Below are 20,730 nucleotides of genomic sequence, written 5' to 3'. Positions count from 1 at the left end.
TGGAAAATTCAGGACAAATACAGGAAGGTGATTTTCAAAGCATGGGATGTTAAACTATGGAGACCACATAATTAAACATGTAAACTTGGCTGGATCCAGGATTGTAAACAATTTCCAGCACCACAAGATGACTTGGAAGATAAATACCTGTAACCGCCAACTATAAAAAACATATTTCAACAAAATCAACAAAGCACCCTAAGAATAACTTCTGGCAATTCCCTCCTACCTATGCTGTTGGGGGCAGTATGGGTCTGAATGTCTGTTGTGGGAGCTAGTAGAGTGGGGAGAGTGGTCTTGCTCTCAGGTCCTGCTTTCAGGCTAAGTACAGGTATCTGGTTGGCCACTGTGGAAACCGTTTTCTTGCCTCAAAGTGGTGATCACCCAGTGTATGTGCTGAAGATTAGTTTCATAATGTATCTGCTGAAGAAGTGTGCTTTCATAATTTTATCTCATTTGAGCCAACTGCTCATGTGGCTGAGTGAGGGAAGCCAGAAGTAAGAACAGGTGAAACTTCTCTGTGTTTTCATTATTATTATTAATATTATTAATTATTTCTTCACTTCGAAAGGCAGAGAAAGGGTCAAACTCACCACTAATCACCTCTCTGTTGCTTTTTGAAATCAAAATGTTGACCAGTGGTGCTTTTGGGGCCCCTTTCTACAGGAAATGAATATTAATTTGCTGTATTTTAATCATAAGGGCTATTTAAGGATTGCTGGGTTTTTAAAAAAGATTATAATTGAAAATGAGGATTAAAAAAATGTTGGAACCCCCAGAAGGAATGTGATGTTTGAGGAAAAGGAAGAAGTGGTTCCAGCTGCTTTGAAGAAGAAAGTTGGTTAGTCACCCATTTATTTATTTATTTAAAAAACCTCTTTCTCTCTTAAATTTTAATTGTGTTATGTTAAACTGTTCATATATATGCTCATGGAATCTGAATTGTCAATCTTTGACCAGGAACAAGGTCTTGAGGTCATAGTGGATAGAAATACATAAAGATGCCTGCTCAGCATACAGCAGTTGTGAAAAAGGCAAATTCCATTGGAATCTAAGATGTGTGGTCCATCATAACATTATAAAAAACTTAGCTAAATAAAAGTAGAAATTATCATTAGCACAAATTAAACAGTTTTATATTTTTGAGGGTGATCAGAATGTGCCTGCAGCCTATAGTGAGAACACAGTTTCACATCTCCATACAGCAGGTGTGAAAAAGGCAAATTCGATACCTGAGCTCACTAGGAAAGGAATTGAAATTAAAATTGCCAATATCATGACACCTGAATAGAAATATATTCTGTGACCACACTTGCATTAATGTGTGCAGTCACCTCACCTGACAAAGGGTATTGTGGATTTGGAAAAGTTTCAGAAAAGGGGAATCAAGATGCTGAAGGGAATGGAATAACTTCCCCTTCCCCCCGGGAAATGTTATGAAATTTGGGGCATTTTAGTCTAGAGGAGAGACAAGAAAGAGAGATGCGAGAGGTGTATAAGATTCTTCATGGCTGGACAAAATGGATAAAGAAAAGTTTTTGTTCCCTCTCTGATCACAATGGAACTTAATTGAATGTTGGAAGATTCAGGACAGAATGCTCTTTCATAATTAAGTTCTGGAAACTAAATGTAGAATTGGCTACATATCAGAGTGTAAACAGGTTCCAGCATTAGAAGATCACTGGAAAGATAAATATATGTGAATGTGATGTACCAGCTTTGTACCTGATCAACAGCATCTTGGCCCCATGGGCATTGTGGTGCAACTGAGGTGGGGATAGACTGGAAGGGCAATTTGTGAACGTTCATGGAGCTCATCTGTTGTTTCAAACAACCATGATAAAATTACAGGCTGTCTGGGAAGGCATGCAATCTTTGCCTTCATCATTTCCCACCCCCTCACTGGATCAGTTCTTTCCACGTCAACCTTCTTCTTGGCCTATAAATCCCTCCAAGTCAGCTTCTTCCTCCATTGATTACCTGTTTCTTCTGAGTGCTTCTCAGCTTTTGATCTCTCCAGCACTATGAAAATTTTCCTGAGTACTTGTCTCCTCTTGGCCATCCTTTCTTTAGGTGAGTTGGAAGCTGAAATATTGATTTTTTTATTATTATTTTCAAATCTGGGAGGGTAAGTGCAGTAGGATAGGCAATGCAAACTGATATTAGCTCTATGAGGGATAAAGAAAGCTCAAAATATTGGCACCATGGGAAAATGGACTCTAAATTTTGGAGGGTAGGAGGAGACCAGAAACGCATGGAAGAGGGTCTGACAGAATGTTCTTTTGTTTCATGAGGTTGGCTTTGGGTGTATTTTCACATATAGACACCACCCCCTGCCTCTGGTTCATTCCTTTAAATGGTGCATTGGTGATTGAGAAATCAAAGAAGTAAAAAGTTTCAAGTACTTAGGAATCACCTTCCATTGCATTCTAAGATGAGTGGTCCATCATAACATTATAACAAACTTAGCTAAATTAGCTAAGCTCAAATTGTCATAAGCACAAATTAAATTATTTTTCTTTTTTTGAGGGTGATCAGAATGTGCCTGCAGTAGTTAGGGCCTATAGTGAGAAAATAGTTTCACATACAGGCATCCTTTTGTGATAGATCTTAGGAGTTCTAAGTTTCTGGCAATATGTGATGAGCTAAGTCAGCAACTCTTAGATTCTAGCGGCTGGGTCAGGACTTTTAAAGATTGGCAAAAAATCATTTTAGTACAGACTGGGGGATTTAGGCAGTTAGCAGGGGCTGGCGGTTGGAATATCATCCCTGAAGCCTGGGCTTGAGGAGTGGTACAGGGATGGTTGAAAGGGGTTTCTTCAGGTCCTCCTCACCCATTTTTGCTGCGGCTAGAGAACAGTTTTGATATTTATTGGTAAGTAGTGTTGTATAATGGTTTGTGTCCTAAGCCCAGGAGTAGAGAGAGATCAGACTCAAAACTCCCCACGCAACCACAAAGCTCATGTTAAGTATTGTTTAGTGGTTGGCTCTTGAGGGTTCATTTTGCAAGTGTGCTTCTGTCTCATAGTGACTGAGGCAGAGGGGAATCTTTTATATTTGTGAATTCTTCTCCAACTTGAGGATTCTTGTTAGGAGAAGGGTGCAGTTTCTGAGCATGGCTCCAGGTAAAAGCAGGGGTAGAGGAGTCCATAAGGCCAACCAAAAGCTCCTGCACCCCAGAAGATGCAGGCACAGCCAACCCTGACAACCCCCTCTGAGGAGGAGGAAGAGCCAGACTGGAGGGCTATATTGATGTGCCTTGAGGCCTTGGAAAGGCAGAAATCAACATCTGTCACAGCTGCAGCTTCCACATTGGCAACAGCAGTGGGAAGTGCCCCACAGCTTTCAGCAGCAGGAATAGAAAAGCCTAACCAGGGTGTTGTTGATTTAATTTTAGCATGCCTGGATGCCTTGGAGGCAGGTACCGGTTTTGCTTCTGAGGAAGGGCCAGCTGTGGAAGTCACACAGGAGTCGGTCATGGCTGCTGATACTGCTACAGGTGAGGCATTTTCTTCCCTGCTAAGCGATTGGGCAGGGGGGCACCGCCAATTGCCAATGGGGTTGTCAGGGTTGGAGTTTGGCCCAATTGCCTTTGTCCCCTCCAGTGGTGGCTGAGGCTTCCTCAGGATCCCCTCTTATATAGGGCGATCTGGAATCTTGTTGGCTGCCTTGGTGGGCAGACTTTAATCAGGTATGGAGGTTGGGGGGTGAATGTGACCTATCACGTGGTCTGCAGAGATGACTGAGATGTCCTCCCTTCATCCATTAGCATCCACCAGTAGCCAGTCAGCCCTGTTCTTTGGAAATATTAGTTTTGATTTATAGAGTTGACCAGGCGCGGGGACGTGGCAAGCCTATGATGAAACTTTTCGTAAGGGTGCGGCTATTGAGCCTACATTGCAATGGGAGAAAAAGTTGTCTGACCGATGGCTCCATTTTATGTGTCATGCACTTACCATATAGATAGAACTGACAACAGGCACATTTTGCAGAGATAGAGGGAAGCTGTGTGTCGGTGTGCATAAAGCTTCCAATGCACCACTATACATAGATCCTGAGACCAATAAGATTTTATCCAACTGAAAATAAAGATTCCATTTCTCCAAGGTGGAAGAACTCATGTATGTGGCATTGAACATTTCTTTTTCTTTACTCTCAGAAGTGGGAATATTACTTTGTGCTAGAGTGAAAAAAATGGGTGGTGCACTTCAAGGATGTAATATCACAGGAGGCAGTTGCTTTGAACAGGTGAATGCAACCTATTTCAGTGAGTATGAAGCCTTTCTGTCTGATTAAACCTGAGTGTGTGGGTTTTCATTTGATCTCTGGGGTATTTAGGGGTGACCACAGAATATGATCTCACACAATGTCAAGGAACTCAACTTTTTCCCAGAATAAAATAGTAGAATAAAAACTGTATAAAAAACTGTTTGAAATGTACCAATAATTACAGTAAAAACAGCATGGTCTCAGCCCTTTCATTAAAACAGTCATTCCCCCAAATCCAGACAAGAATGTCTTCAGCTGCTGGCAAAAGCACAGCAAGGATGGGCTAAATCTCTCTTCTCTAGGGAGGGACTTCAGGAGTCCAGGAGCAGCCACTGAGATGGCACAGCATGCATATTAAAATCACGCAGGACTACCAAACTCAAAACCATCTCCCAACTCTCTCCTTTCAGAACCTGTCTCCAAGGAGCTGCTGCCAACAGCAACTGAAGCCACAGAAATCTTTTTCCTATTGGAAAAATAAACAGAATCATAACTCCATTTCCCCATAGAAGGCTGCATACAAAAATGGTTCTTATTGTGACATAGCCAGAAAGAAGTGAGATCAAGAGAGTGGGAAAACAGTCTTATTCTCCTGTCTCTCAGAAATGTAGTACATAGTAAAAAGCAGCTTCTTGAGTTAGGCCACTGGATAGGCTAGCTGGATATGGGTTCCATTTTGTGTATGCAGAAGAACAAGTCCATGGACATTGGAATCTTGTCCCATCAAAGCACATTTTTTAAAAAGTAACTATTCTGGTATAGTCACATGGTTTTGCAGAAGAATTTATGCCATATTTATAAAGTGATTCTTGAAGAAACTACTTTAAAGATAAGCTTGCTAAATTTAGTGCTTGCCAGGCTCTTCTCTTAAATCACCTAGAAGCATTATATAAATTTGAGTACACAGAGGAACGGATTTATTGCTGATCTAGCCTTTGCTTCCTATATTCTCTCACAGATGGCTCTGAAAACACCACAAGAGTAATGGGATGTGTGAAAAAATGCCCCTCAAATTACAGCTTCACTACAGAACAAGGTCAATACATGAGGAGTTTCACAAAGTGCTGTCAAACGCTTTTTTGCAACAAGAAAAGCATTACACGTAAGTGCATATATCTGCATATATCTCAGAGCATAAATAGCATGGAGGTTTCCGTTTTCTTCCTTGTTGCCCTTAGACAAACAATACTGTTCCAGTCCAAGATTCGTTTCCCTAGTTTTTATGGGAAGTGCTTAGAATCAGCATCATCATCTGTGTCTCAAATACGTAAATAGAGGGATGGGGGGAGAGATATGAGACCGCATGTCTTTGCTCCCGGAAAGCCTTGTGGGACTTAGAAGTCATCTTGCTTGAGCAGAACTGCAGAAGTAGTGAGTAAAAGCAGCTGTTGCTGCTGGAGGCCTTCCAGCTAGAGAACTACAAAAGGCACACTGCAGAGTGAATGAGAGTTGGGACTTTGAAGAGAGTGCCCTCTCTTTATTTGCATCTTACACGGGTTGAATTGTTTGAAGGTATTCCTTGGTGGGAGGAAGAAGTACCAGGGACCAGATCTGCATAGCTCCACCTATCCTCAGGTGAGAGTCTGGAGTGGGAAACAGCAACATGGGAGGGAGCCAGATTGCTGCCAGGAACATCTGTGGCTATTTGTATTGTTATTTTAGATGCCTCAGTGAGTGAACTGTTTCTTTACAGTGGTGCCTCGCAAGACGAAATTAATCCGTTCCGCGAGTCTCTTCGTCTTGCGGTTTTTTCGTCTTGCGAAGCACAGCTATTAGCGGCTTAGCGGCTTAGCGGCTATTAACGGCTTAGCGGCTTTAAGAAAAAGGGAAAAAACTCGCAAGAACTCGCAAGACGTTTCGTCTTGCGAAGCAAGCCCATGGGGAAAATTGTCTTGCGAAGCAGCTCAAAAAACAAAAAAACCCTTTCGTCTAGCGAGTTTTTCGTCTTGTGAGGCATTCGTCTTGCGGGGCACCACTGTATCTCCTTGGTTTCTGCAGTACATTCTGTTGAGTGGAAGGAGTGACTGGCAATCATTGTTTGGTGATTGAGTGAGAGATTGTGGAGTGAGTGGGTGGATGATGTGTTGTTTGCAATTGTGGAGTAGAATGGGATGAGTAATATGGAATGGGAAGCAGATACTTAATATTTGTGAAGATGAGCAGCAGAATTTGAATGTGGTGCATATTATTTTGTGAGTTGGGAGATGCCTTGGCAAGAGGATCACTGAAAACGGGAGGGGTCCTTGAAATGAAATATACTTCAAGATGTGCTGATATGTTTTTGTTTTTTGACATTTTATTGCTTTATTACACTATAGTGTTGTTTTGTTCAAAGGTGAATTTTAGTTAAGTTTAGTTTCTCATTTTCTCATATATACAGTATACACCCACCCACCCACCTCTGTTTTAGTATTAAGATATTATTTCATATAGAAAGAAACACCTAGGCTTGCTTCAGTCTGTCATTTATTGATTCAGAACTTTATATTAGCCTTAATCACAAACAGTATGCAACCTAGCAACGAAGTAAATAACATATGTTAACAATATTATATGCATAAATTATTCTTTCACAGTAAGAATACATAATCCATGATGGAACATGGTACATAATAAGCAATGCACACACAAAAATAGCAGTTGCAAATTAGTCTAAGTGACAAGCCAAGAATGAAGTCCATAGCTGGCCCCCTTAAAAATATTCCTACTTGCCTATTCATCTCAGGTCCATCTATGAAACACAATAAAAATTTAGTAACAGAGTGGGTGGAGTCTCTCTGGCATTTCTTTGCATAACAGCAACTAAAAGTGCTCCCTTTTGATAACCCACCTGCCAGCACCTCTCTCTCTTATTAGGGATGATGGCTAGATCTACATCATCACATCACTAATTCTGGAAACAGAATGCAGTAAAGATGCTGCAACACTTTTACAGGACTAGAGCACTGAGGCTTAGAAATCATTCTCAGCTGGAACCATATGTTGACTTTAGTGGTGCTTTTTGCAGATCTACATCGTCAGTTAAATGGTCTGACATGTCCAATCCTTGGTCCTTCTGGCCCAGTAGTTTCTGAACGTCCAAAGCCCATCAGGTGTTATGGAGATGAGACTCGGTGCCTTGAGTTTGTTCTTGTTCGTGGTAAGTAGCATTGCCATCCAATGAGTGGGAGAGAAGAGACAGGGTGGGGGGCTAGCTGTTTCTCTCTGTTTTTGACCTCCTGACAAAAAAATGGACTATGTTTGTATTGGTGGAGACAAGTTTTCTTCTTCCTGTAAACATAACGGAGCTAAAATTGCATGTAAAACGATCTTTTAAAGGAGTGTTTTTACTAACCTTTTAAAAGAAGCAGCCATGGAATCCTGATCTGCAAAACAATATTGATACAGATTGGGCCCCTGTTGCATAAGAAAAAAATCATCATCTGTTTCATATTCACCTCATGATGTAATTCTGTGATGCTTTCTATACCTATGCAATGCAGTTCAGAAAAATTAAAATGCTTCTGTTCTCTCTCTTCTACACACACATCCTTTATTATCCAGACACTCATGTGACTGTTTCTCTTTTTCTTTACTAGATGACAGTGAAGTTCCCAATGAGGTTGTCAGAGCCTGTGCAACTCCATCTTTTTGTGAAATGGCCAAAATGTCAATGCATATTGATGCCATTTCAGGCACTATAACTGAAGCAAGATGCTGTGAAAGTGTGCGTTCCGAAGAGCAGCTCAGCATTGAGGGGTAGTTAGAGGGGAACTACATCTTCTTTCTTTTCGATCCCACTGTTTCTTGCAGCTGTGGAAGTGGAGGTTGCTTTCCTGGTGGTGGGAATATTGAGCGACTGCCATTCAAAGGACTCCTGAGTCCTCTATTTGGCTTATAGTGGTGGGTAAATGGGTTTAGGCGATAGAGAATCTGAAGTAGTAATGTCTAGCTTTGGGACTCTTTTTCATGATAATATGTTATAGGTATTATATTCCCCTTAAAATAAATTGGTGTTGCAAATGAAAACTGTGTGCTGTGCCTTTATTCATCAAATTAAGAGTATTTGGCAAAATTGGTGGCAAAGGGAATTGCTTTTAGAAGGAGCAAATAGGTAAGAAAGGTACTGGTAAATACCAATCCATATTCATAGAAATTTCTGAGTGGCTTACAATATTTTAAAGATACCACAAGAAGTTCAAACACACACACACACACACACACACACACACACACACACACACACACAAACACACCACACACACAACAACTTCCCTTCCAATTTATCAAGAGGGAAACATTAATGAAAGCTCTAAAATGCAGCCAACAGTAGGCATTTGTAGATGCTTTTTGGGAGATTTGTCACACAGCACTAGGCAACTAGGGCAGATTACTAGTGTTTGGCAGAACTCAGGAGAGAGAGAGGGAGTCGGGAGCATAAGAGGATCCCTGCTGGATCACACCCAAGACCCCTCTAGTTCAGCATTCTGGTGTCAGAGTGCCTAACAATTTACTCATGAGAAGCTGAGAAAACAAGGCATGAGCACAACAGTGCTCTCCTACAATAGCTATCCACTGCTTGAGCATTTTCTCCTGCTCAAGTACAAAAGTCATTATAGGAAACACACAAAACTGCTGTATTTTAAGTGCAGAAATCCCTGAATTTTACAAGAAGCCCAGAAAACTAGGATCTTGCAGATACTCTCAGAAGAATTGACAGTAGGTACCGCTGGGAGTACCAAGAAGGTATCTCTTTTACTTAAAAAGAGAAAAAAACATAGAATCAGGGATGCAAAGGAGGCTGAAATTTTTTGGAGGAAATATTATAAAGACTTGGGAGGAACAGACCCCACTTTGGAGGGTGCAGTAGGAGGACAGGACCCAGAGCAATCTGATGGCAGTGTAGACAGGAGGAGGAGGAAGATAAAAATAGGAAGAAAAAGAAAGGTAAAAAAGACAAGGCAAGACTTCAAAACACAATCAATATGCCTGGTGTTGTTGTTTAGTCGTTTAGTCATGTCCGACTCTTCGTGACCCCATGGACCAGAGCACGCCAGGCACTCCTGTCTTCCACTGCCTCCCGCAGTTTGGTCAAACTCATGCTGGTAGCTTCGAGAACACTGTCCAACCATCTTGTCCTTTGTCGTCCCCTTCTCCTTGTGCCCTCCATCTTTCCCAACATCAGGGTCTTTTCCAGGGAGTCTTTTCTTCTCATGAGGTGGCCAAAGTATTGGAGTCTCTGCTTTACGATCTGTCCTTCCAGTGAGCACTCAGGGCTGATTTCCTTAAGAATGGATAGGTTTGATCTTCTTGCAGTCCATGGGACTCTCAAGAGTATTCTCCAGCACCATAATTCAAAAGCATCAATTCTTCAGCGATCAGCCTTCTTTATGGTCCAGCTCTCAGTATGATAATATTAAGTTGGAATGTAAATCGATTGAATAGTAAAGTTAAAAGAATAAAATTGCACATATTTAGATTTAATTTGTTTACAAGAAACACATATTGCTAAAAGACATAGAGGATTATTATTACATTATTATTGTTTTTATTCATTTTTACCCATCAAACAGAAAAAGAAAAGAAATATCCATCACCACAAAAGAAAAGAAAAGACTCGATACATCAACTAGTAGTCTCAAAATCTTGAAATAATAATGGTCTTTTTCTATCAACCAGACTTCCCGTCTACTCTTTACATCAATTTCTCATTAATCTATTTGTTCACTGCCATAGCATATCAAGTTTTATTAAAGTTTAATAGCCTTTAATCTATATTTTCTTTTACATTATACTGGAAACTACTGCTGGAATTATTCGAACGCTGCAACTGACCTTAAACTACAATGGTTATTTTTCAAATAGTTTTTAAACACTTCCCATTTTGAAACAAATACCTGTTTTGGTTTGTTTTTTGTTTTTTCTGACAAGCTATCTAGTTCCGCATATTCAGCCATTTTTTGAATCCATTCTAATCTCGACGGAACTTTGTCATTCTTCCAATGTACCACAATGAAAACTCTTGCTGCAACCATGGTGTATAAAAAGATCTCTCTTACCTTCTTGGGAATATCCAAATCTATGATTTCCAAACGGTAAGCTTCTGGTTTTTTAATTAAAGGATATTTTAAACATTTTTTTTTCCAATTCTATGTGGGTATCCTCCCAGAACACCTTAATTTCTTTACACTGCCACCACATGTGGAATAGAGTAGCTGGTTTTCTTTGCACCTCCAACAATTACTTGGGACACTTTTATACATCTTAGACAGTTTACATGGATTTAGATACCACCGAATTTGCATTTTAAGACAGTTCTCTCTCAGAGAGTAACAAGCTGTGAATTTCCAGTTTGTTTTCCACAGGTTTTCTCACGGCTACATAGTTATTGTGTTCCCAAAACCTTGTGACCACTTAACCATAGCCACTGTGACCTCCTCCTCCTTGACTTCCCAGTCAAGGATGAGTCGGTACATTTTAGAAAGTGTTTTAATCTTTGAGTTCACCACATCAGATTCAAATCTGGAGGTCTCAGTGGAGAAAGCCTTCTGTTTCTCAGCTTTAAATGTCTCAAATATTTGGCGGCATTGAAGCCAGTCAGATACGCACTCTCTTATTTCCTTGAAACTTTTTCATTTCAGTTGGTTATTTTCTTCCTTTAGGAGTGCTTTATATATTGGCCTGGTTCCCTGAGTTTTTCCCCTCTTAACCGCACAAGCCTCTATTGGGGAGATCCACCAGGGTACTTTGGGTTCAAGCAAATTTTTATATTTCTCCCAAACCATAATTAATGATTTCCTAATAATATGGTTCTAAAGGTTTCTATGGACTTTAATTTTCCCAAAAGCCAAGTATGCATGCCATCCTCATTGACTGTCAATGCCACCCAACTCTAAAAGATCCAGGTCTTACAGTGTACACCACTCCTTTAGCCAGGTGAAGCAGACTGCCTTGTAGTATAATTTCAGATCAGGTAGGGGAAAGCCTCCTCAATCTTTTACATCAATTAGAATTAGATTGTTTAATTCAATAATCTTCTATGTCTATGACCCAGACATAGAAGATTATTGATAAATAAAAGAATGAGTTTGGAATTTGTGTCTTCAGATAGCACTAAGAAACAAGGAGTAGTTTTGTATATTAGGTCCAAATTTCAACCACAATTGCTATTTAAAGATGAATTGGGAAGAGTAATAGTGACACAAATTACAATACAGGGGCAAGAAGCTATCATTATAGGAATTCACGCTCCTAATGAAAAGAAGGTTGAATTCTTTAAAGACCTGGAAAATAAATTAATGGAATATATGGATCAAAAGATTATTATGCTAGGAGACATGAATGGCGTATTCTCACTGGAAATGGATAGAACAATAAGGAACTCAGAATCAAAAGAAGGGAAATTACCACTAACCTTCTTTGCAATGAATGAAAATATGAATTTAATTGATGCTTGGAGATTTAAGCACTCATTAGGGAATTCACTTTCCTATCAGAAGTACACCAATCAAGCAACCTGATCGGTGCTGTGTGGATATCTAAGGAAATTACCTTAATGGTAAAGTCAGCAGATATACTACCAAGGAGCCTTTCTGACCACAACCCAGTTCTTATACAGATAAAAGGAGAAGGTAATACCTTGAGAAGCTGGAGGTTAAACAAAGACTTATTAAACAATCAGGAAATAACTAAGATGGCAGAAAAAATCTTAAAAGACTATTTTGAATTAAATAGCCATAAAGGGACAGAAGGCAATATAATATGGTATGCCAGTAAAGCAGTAATTAGAAGCTTCTTTATTAGCCAAAATGCATATCAAAAGAAACTTAGAGATCAGAAGAAAAAAGCAATTCTGGACGAAATAATTAAACAAGAAAAAGAGTAAAAAATCACAAAAGGAGACTATTAAACAGACAATTAAAATATTGCAATCAGAATACTCAATGATAATCAAGAAGTAATGTGGAAAATTAAAATATTAAAGCGAAAGAATTTTGAGTATGGAAATAAGCCATGGAAACTTTTAGCATGGCAATTAAATAAAAGGAAATAATTTGATTCATGAGATAAAAGCAAATGATAAAAGATAATCTGAAAGAGTTCAGGAATCCATTTGTTAAATATTTTACAGATTTATACCCCAAAGGCCCAGAAAATAAAATAGATATTGAAATATATTTACAACAAAATAAGCTGCCAAAAATTCTAAATGAAAAATTAAACGTATTAAACACTCTAATTAGTAATCCGGAAATTCTAGAAGCTATTAAACAAGTAAAGCCCAAGGCCCGGATGGTCTAACAGCAAAATATTATTTAAAAAATTACAAAACTGGCTAGTGCAACCATTACAAAATGTACTGAGTGGAATATTAGCAACAGGAAAGACACCATAGACATGGGAAGAGGCATACATTACTTTAATCCCAAAGCAAGAGGCAGATAGATTAGAAGTTGAAAATTATAGACCAATTTTATTACTAAACTGTGATTGTAAAATATTTGCTAAAATTTTAGCAAAGAGAATGAAAGGTCTATTGTTGGAAATAATCCACCAAGATCAAGCAGGATTCCTCCCAGGTTGACAAATGGCCCCCTGCTGAACAGGTTTGCTGACCCTTGCTTTGAAGACTGGCGAAAAGATGTTACAAAATTTATTTGGCAGGGGAAGAAGCCAAGAATAAAATACAAATTATTAACAGCTATTAAAGAAAGAGGAGGCTTTTCACTGCCAGATCTGAAACGCTATTATGAAGCCTTATGTATTTGTTGAATTCGAGAATGAATCAAATTTTTTAAAAATACAGATTTATTAAATCTGGATGGGTATGATAATAGATTGAGTTGGCATAGTTACTTATGGTATGAAAAGGCAAGAATGTCGGATTCTCAGGCCTCAGTCAGAGGTAACTGGCCACTCTCCAGGCACTCGGCTTGAGATCCTTGTTGACCTCCCTGTCTGCGTCTCCCGGCAGGATACAGGCAAGGTCACATTCGGCGATCCCACTCAGCGTGAGAGGGACACACCATTCCTCCCTCCTCCCTGCTTCCCTCAGGGAGGGGAAAGAGACAGACAGAAATCTATTTACATGTCTTTATTTCTGTCATTGCAGCAGTACAGAGAAACACGTCTGCACTCTCCAGTCTCCAACAGTAGAGAGATAAAACTCCACCCCTGTACTTCCAGTACAGGTCAGATGACACTCTGAGCTAACATCCGGTGCTCAGTACAGTGAATAGATTGCCCCTTTGTTCCCATGGTACAGTCCCAAACATCAACATCCTGTTTTGCTTTGCAGACACCTGCAGCTCGCTCTTGCATTGCTGTTTTTTCCTGACATCCTGCCCCAAAAGTATCAATGTGCGTTGCGAGCAAAGTGTGATCCAGAGAAGAATACAAACAGTTGTTATACATATAACAATCCCCTGTTGTTTCAGTTCCACCCTTGGAACTCCCCGCCACTGGTTTCCCCAGTGTACCTCTCTGGTTGTCTGGCTTCCAAGGAATGAGTGGCATCTGCATTACCTTGGCTTGTAACTCTCTGTTGTGTCTTTGTCTCTGACTTAGACACAGCTTCAACCTGTCTTGAGTTGTTAACAATAGCAACACATGCAACAGCTAAGTTAGCAAACTCTTTTGAATACCTCTTGGGTGGTACACCCTTTGTAATTCTCTCAGACCTGCGTATGAGGTGCTGATCCTCTCTGCTCACTGGTTCAGCTTCTGGACTCTTAGGAGAACCAGATCCAATAGTAAACAGTGGTTCTTCCTTCATCTGTGAAGGCCTATCCATTGTGTAAGACTTCCTCTCAATGACTGTGTCAACTGAGCTCTGTGAGCTATCACTGTCATCATCACCACTGTAATCAGTAAAATCATTATCATCATCATCTGAATTGCCCTCAGTGGGAAATGTGTGAACAATTACTCTCTCCTGTTCAGGAGCACTCTCTAGAAATTTTGTGAGAATCACCTGACCAGATTCAGACAAAATTACTCTGTAGAGACCCTTTTCATATCCCACAAAAATGCCTCTGGCATTCTTTACTCCACCTGGAGCTTCTGTTCTCACATGAGACCCAAAAACCTTAAAATAGGCAACAGAAGGTTTTCTATGGAACAGCTTCTCAAAAGGAGAACTTCCCAACTCTTTTGAGACCTTTCTCAACCACGTGTGAACATAAGACATTAACGACTCCGCAATTCTTTGTTCACCCGTACACAGACACCCCTGTTCCACGCTTCCGCTGAAACAGCAACCTTGTGGTTAATCCCTTTCTTCTGCAGGAACTCCTGAAAATCTTGTAAAAGAAAAATTGGCTTCTCATCTGTGAAAAGACAATCTATGTTAGCATCAGGCACATTTTTAACCTTGTCACAAAACTCCTTAAACCTTTCTAAGGCTTCTTTTGGTTTCTCAAATGTATATACCCACACATAATGAGAGAAACAATCCACACACACAAGATAATATCTTGCATTGCCTCTAGATGGTGCTAGAGGACCAATCACATCAGCATACACCTGCTGAAATGCTCTGTCGACCCCGGTCACCTTCCGGGCGTCCTTGGTCATACCTGCGAGAGAAATTTCATTAGAATCAAATGCATTACATTTCATGTAATCACTTTGATCAAAAGTCAACAAATACAGTCCATCTTTCTCTCTGGCAGAAAGATACAGCTCTCCATCTTTGAAGATCTTGCAGCTCTTATCATCATAGGACAGTTTCAGTCCTTTCTTTGCAATCTGCGAAACACTCAGCAGATTGAACTTCAACTCAGGAACCAAGTACACATTGTGTATAGTCAAGTTCAGACTCTCAAGATACACAGTTCCAATCCCGGTCGCTTCCAGCTCCTGACCGTTGGCCTGCTTCACAGTGAAGCTTTGCTTCTTAAATGTCGAAAACAGACCTCTGTGTGACGTCATGTGATTCGAACAACCCGTGTCAATGATGAATGTGTTCTCCACCTCTGGCGTGGTTCCTTTCGACATCAAAGCCTTTGCAGGTTTCACCTGGGACTTGGTGCGACTTTTGCCTGACGCCTCAGGCTTCGCAGAGCTCCCCTTGGCTCCTTTCTGTTGACGTGGCTTCTTACAGTTCCGCTGAAGATGCCCAGTCTGTCCACAATTGTAACATCAGACAGCGCTCAAGGCTACAGCATGCTCCTCAGTAGCAACATCAGTGGGGGAGTCAGAACTCCGTGCCTCTCTCCCCCTGTCCTTCACATCCAGTGCAGCAAGGCGATCGTGTTCATTCGGAACAACGGCACACACCCTCTCCGAAGTGAGATCCTGGGCCGGTAGGGAACCAAGCTGACTGGCAACTGTTTTGTAAGTCCGATTAAGGCTGTTGATAATCATGAAGCAAAAGACCTCTTCTTGTAGACGGAAATTGCGCTCCGCCATCTGCTGACGCAGGAACTTCATCTCAGTCAAATGCGCTTGTACATCTCCATCAGGCGCAAGCCTCAGATTGGTCAGCTTTTCAAAATGCAGCAACACTGAAGAACCAGCATCTCTCTGATGTGTTCTACGCAGCGTCTCCCAAATCTCTCGTGCGTTCACTAAATCCCGGATATGCACGAGTTGCTGATCTGAGACACAGAGAATTATAGCCGTCCTGGCTTTCAGATTCTGTGAATTCCAACCTGGCGTTGGTGCTGCAGGAATGGGGTTCTCAATCACCCCAAAAATCCTCTGATTCTGTAGCAGAGCTTTCATCTTTATAGACCAAGATGAGTAATTGTCATTAGTCAGGGGAGGTGGGTAAGGTAAGCCTGCCCCCTTCTTGGCATCCATTTTGACTCCAAGCCGCAGCTTTCACTCTCGAGCCTGTAAAATCCAACAGTCACTCTTGGTTGTTTACTGCCTTTTTCTCACTTGGCAGATAAACCGCAAGCTGCATAAAATGTCCTTGCACAGAACAGGGAGATAGTCAAAATAAAATAGTTTCCTGCTTGGCAGGGGGTTGGACTCGATGGCCCTTGTGGTCTCTTCCAACTCTATGATTCTATGATTCTACTCTCCGTGTTCCAGCCCCTTTAGCCAGTAAGTTTCCACTCTACTGACTTCCCGTTGCTTAGCAACAGCACATTCCAGCGTTATCTAGGAATGCAAGGTATTCGGCTGTTTTCCTGTGCTGGCTTTCAGCCTAACGCAGACACACAGCGAACCGAAGATATTTTTCTTTACGCGTTCACTTCACACAGCCATAAATTCTCCATACCTTGGGGCTCCGTTGCTTGGCTTTCACTCCGTCTCGATGCCCAGCCGTCTGTTTAGCTTCTAGCTGCACACAGACTTATCTTCCTCCCGTGGTGCAGAGGATGAAGAACGATCCATCAACCTCTCATGCAGATTTCGATGGATCAAAACCACTGGCAATGCTACCAGATGTCGGATTCTCAGGCCTTAGTCAGAGGTAGCTGGCCACTCTCCAGGCACTCGGCTTGAGATCCTTGTTGACCTCCCTGTCTGCGTCTCCCGGCAGGATACAGGCAAGGTCACATTCGGCAATCCCACTCAGCGTGAGAGGGACACACCATTCCTCCCTCCTCCCTGCTTCCCTCAGGGAGGGGAAAGAGACAGACAGAAATCTATTTACATGTCTTTATTTCTGTCATTGCAGCAGTACAGAGAAACACGTCTGCACTCTCCAGTCTCCAACAGTAGAGAGATAAAACTCCACCCCTGTACTTCCAGTACAGGTCAGATGACACTCTGAGCTAACATCCGGTGCTCAGTACAGTGAATAGACTGCCCCTTTGTTCCCATGGTACAGTCCCAAACATCAACATCCTGTTTTGCTTTGCAGACACCTGCAGCTCGCTCTTGCGTTGCTGCTTTTTCCTGACAAAGAATTCATCAAGGCTTCTGAAATAATATAATAAGGAAAGTGATATTTAAAGTTTGGAGAAAGTATAAAGGATTACTGGAACAAAAAACACCATGGTGACTATCGTACATAGGCAATATCAGTGAAAAAAATAAATATGGCTACGTATAGAAGGTTGTTAACAGAAATAGGAAACCAATTAAAATTGAAAGAATTTAATGAAATTGGGGAGAAAATAACAAAATGGCTGCAATATTTTCAGTTAAATGAAACATTTAAGAATGATAAAAAGAAAGGATTTCAGTATGAAATTTCAACTTTTCAGAAAGAAATGATAGGAAATTAATATCGAAAATGTACAATCTGTTGCTAGAATGGGAAACAAAAGATGAAGAGGTTAAATCAATCATGTTTAAATGGGCACAAGATGTGGGACACAATATACAGATGGAGGAATGGGGAAAAACTAGGGAAGAATGAGATAAAATTTACGGCATGTGTAGTGATGAAAGAAAATTATATGAAAATTATAGATAGATGGTATCTAACTCCAGTAAAATTAGCAAAAATGTACAAAAATAAAGAAAGTAAATGTTGGAAATGTGAATTAGCAGAAGGGACATTTTCCCATATGTGGTGGGATTACAAAATTGTAAAGAAATATTAGGAAATGATTTACAATGAAATGACGATGTTCAAAATAACTTTTGTTAAAAAACCTTCCAAATAGGTATTACAGGAGCAGTTATACCAGCACATATTTAAGTCTGCAACTACAGCCACATGAATACTACTAGCACAACATTGGAAAGAAGAAGGGTCCCAGCTGAAAAAGATTGGCAAGTTAAACTAATGGAATATGCTGAGATGGCAAAATTGACATTGAAACTAAGAGGAAGAGACAATAACAAATTTAAGGAAGATTGGAAGGACTTTATTGCATATATACAGAAGCAATGTACACAGGTTAGTACATTAGCCGGCTTCTAGAACTACTTGTAATGATACTATGAAGGGAGAATGAGTAATTTTCAATGATTTTTCAATTTAAAATGGACATGCGGTATGATGATAAACAATGGAACCAGGAAAGGGACCAGGGGGAAGTCAATTCTTTTCTTGCTTTGTTTAATTATGAACATGTATTGTTGTTGTTTAGTCTTTGTTATTTTTGGAAAACTAATAAAATATAATTAAAAATAAGAAGAGGATCAAGTCACCCCAATCACCTCTCAGTTGCTTTTTAAAATCCAAATGTCGACCACTGGAGCTTTGGGGGCCCCTTTCTACAAGAAATGAATATTAATTTGCTGTATTTTAATCATAAATGATATTTAATGATTGTTGGCTTTTTTAAAAAAGATAATTGAAAAATGAGGATTAAAAAGAATGCTGTGGCCCCCCAGAAGGAATGTGATGTTTCAGAAAATGAAGAAGTGGTTCCAGCAGTTTCAAAGAAGGCAGTTGTTTAGTCACTCATTTTTTTAAAAAAAAATCTCTCTCTCTTACCTTTGAATAGTGTAATTTTTAAAGCTTTTTTAATTTTAATTTTTAATTTTAATTTTAAAGCTTCAGATATTCATGGAATCTGAATTGGCAGTTTTTGACCAGGAACAGGGTCTTGAGGTCATAGCAGATAGAAATCAATAAAGATGCCAGCTTAGTGTGCAGCAGTTGTGAAAAAGGCAAATTCCATACCTAAGTGTGCAGCAGTTGTGAAAAAGGCAAATTCCATACCTAAGCTCACTAGGAAAGTAATACAATATAAAACTGCCCATATCTATGACACCTCTATAGAAATATATTAATATATTATGTTGTTTTTTTAAAAATCATATTTATTGAAGTTTCCAAAACTCAAAAAAGAAAAAACAAAAGAAAAAGAAAAAATAAACCTTTACAATTAAAGCCTTACTTTCATTAACATCTTTCCAGGACTCCCCCATCCCCCTCCCTATTGTATTCCCCTTTCATTAATTTGGTTCCACAAGTTCTTACTCCCAATTTAAAACTTATTTTGTTTAACCCACTATTCAATTTAGTTATATAACCACTTTCCCTTTACATTCCACCATCCCTCATCATTAAAAGAAAATTTTTCCCCCAAGGTCCACCCCAATTTCCCCAATATTTCCTAGAAATATATTATGACACCATACTTGCAATAATGAGTATGGTCACCTCACCACTAAAAGGGCATTATATATTCAGAAAATTTTCAGAAAAGAGGAATCAAGATGCTGAAGGGAATGGAATTACCCCCCCCCCCCCGGAAATTTATGAAATTTGGGGCATTTTAGTTTAGAGGAGAAGCAAAAAACAGATGTGAGAGGTGTATAAGATTATGCATGGCTGGACAAAATGGACAGAGAAAAGTTTTTGTTCCCTCTCTGATAACAATAGAACTTAATTGAATGTTGGAAGATTCAGGACAGATGGAGCAAGGTGCTTTTTCATAGTTAAGCTCTGGAAACTAAACGTAGAATTGGTGGGATACCAGAATGTAAACAGGTTCCAGCATCACAAGATCACTGGAAAGATAAATATATGTGAATGTGATGTTCCAACTTTGTACCTGATTGACAGCATCTGCAATGCCCATGGGCATTGTGGTGAAACTGAGGTGGGGATAGACTGGCAGGGCAATTCGTGATATTTCATGGAGTATTGCTGTTGTTTCAAACAAGCCCTTCTTTCACCTTATTTGTCCGACTTTTTCTGCTGTACCCAAATGTCTTTCTTCCATTCCTGTGCTGCCTCATGTGAAAGAGACAAATGACATTGAGCCCTCAAATATTCTATAGGACATTTGTGCACTGAATTTGCCTCGTGGAACAATGTGTTGTCTTCAACATGAAATTCCAGCTTCAATGTAGTAATTTATAAGAAATATTTAATTAAACGGAGGCAAAGAATTTCAATAAACTGGACTTAGCCTTCTCTAACTGAAGAACTAGGGACGCGGGTGGCGCTGTGGGTAAAACCTCAGTGCCTAGGACTTGCCGATCGCATGGTCAGCGGTTCGAATCCCACGGCGGGGTGAGCTCCCGTTGTTCGGTCCCAGCTCCTGCCCACCTAGCAGTTCGAAAGCACACTTAAGTGCAAGTAGATAAATAGGTACCGCTTTATAGTGGGAAGGTAAACGGCGTTTCCGTGTGTTGCGCTGGTGCAGGCTCACCAGAGCAGCTTCGTCACGCTGGCCACGTGACCCAAAAGTGTCTCTGGACAGCGCTGGCCCCCGGCCTCTTAAGCGAGATGGGCACGCAACCCCAGAGTCGGACACGACTGGCCTGTACGGGCAGGGGTACCTTTACCTTTACCTTTAACTGAAGAACTAACTGACAGGATTCCTCTTAGGATTTGAAATAAGTGGAATAACATATCAATGTAAGGTATGCGCACAAAGCAGACTGCAGTATAGCAGAGAGAAGGAAACCTGGAAAGGGGAGTTGTCTGTGTGCAAGAGAGCATTAAAGTGGGGAAAGGAGGAAAAACAGGTGAAGGCAGGGTGGATGTTTTCCCTGTCGGAACGCCAGAATGCACTTCTGGCATCTTGAGGGTTGACACCATTGCAGTCTGGCTTCCTGACGATGATAGTGCTTCTTGGTTACAATATTATTCTGTGGAACATTCTGCCTCTG

The 20,730-nt window shown here is 40.4% G+C and overlaps 1 protein-coding gene and 1 long non-coding RNA gene across 6 annotated transcripts; one reads left to right on the top strand and one right to left on the bottom strand.

Annotated features, from left to right (window-relative positions):
* Positions 1-376: 376 nt before the first annotated feature.
* LOC308484401 (uncharacterized protein) lies at positions 377-8,257 on the top strand. 5 transcript variants are annotated; one of them, XM_081019328.1, is made up of 6 exons: positions 377-841; positions 3,398-3,499; positions 4,160-4,267; positions 5,228-5,371; positions 7,277-7,408; positions 7,848-8,257. In XM_081019328.1, exons 1-6 carry the CDS (start codon positions 790-792, stop codon positions 8,009-8,011), a joined length of 702 nt encoding a protein of 233 aa, XP_080875454.1. In that variant the 5' UTR covers positions 377-789; the 3' UTR covers positions 8,012-8,257. The 5 variants fall into 5 exon arrangements, 3 of the variants coding, with proteins under 3 accessions (XP_080875454.1, XP_080875456.1, XP_080875455.1); XM_081019330.1 differs by having other exon boundaries at positions 378-841; positions 5,228-5,305; XM_081019329.1 differs by lacking the exon at positions 377-841 and adding an exon at positions 1,737-2,073.
* Positions 7,444-16,567, bottom strand: LOC308484621. Its single transcript, XR_013990049.1, has 3 exons — positions 16,481-16,567; positions 7,604-7,665; positions 7,444-7,487 (listed from the first exon to the last, which is right to left on the bottom strand). It is a non-coding gene; the product is annotated as an uncharacterized lncRNA (long non-coding RNA).
* Between the last annotated feature and the right edge of the window lie 4,163 nt (positions 16,568-20,730).

Source organism: Podarcis pityusensis, assembly GCF_964106645.2.
Source record: "Podarcis pityusensis genome assembly, chromosome: 8".
Taxonomy (NCBI): domain Eukaryota; kingdom Metazoa; phylum Chordata; class Lepidosauria; order Squamata; family Lacertidae; genus Podarcis; species Podarcis pityusensis.
Note: the sequence above shows the minus strand (reverse complement) of the source record. Positions and strands in the feature narration are given on the sequence as shown.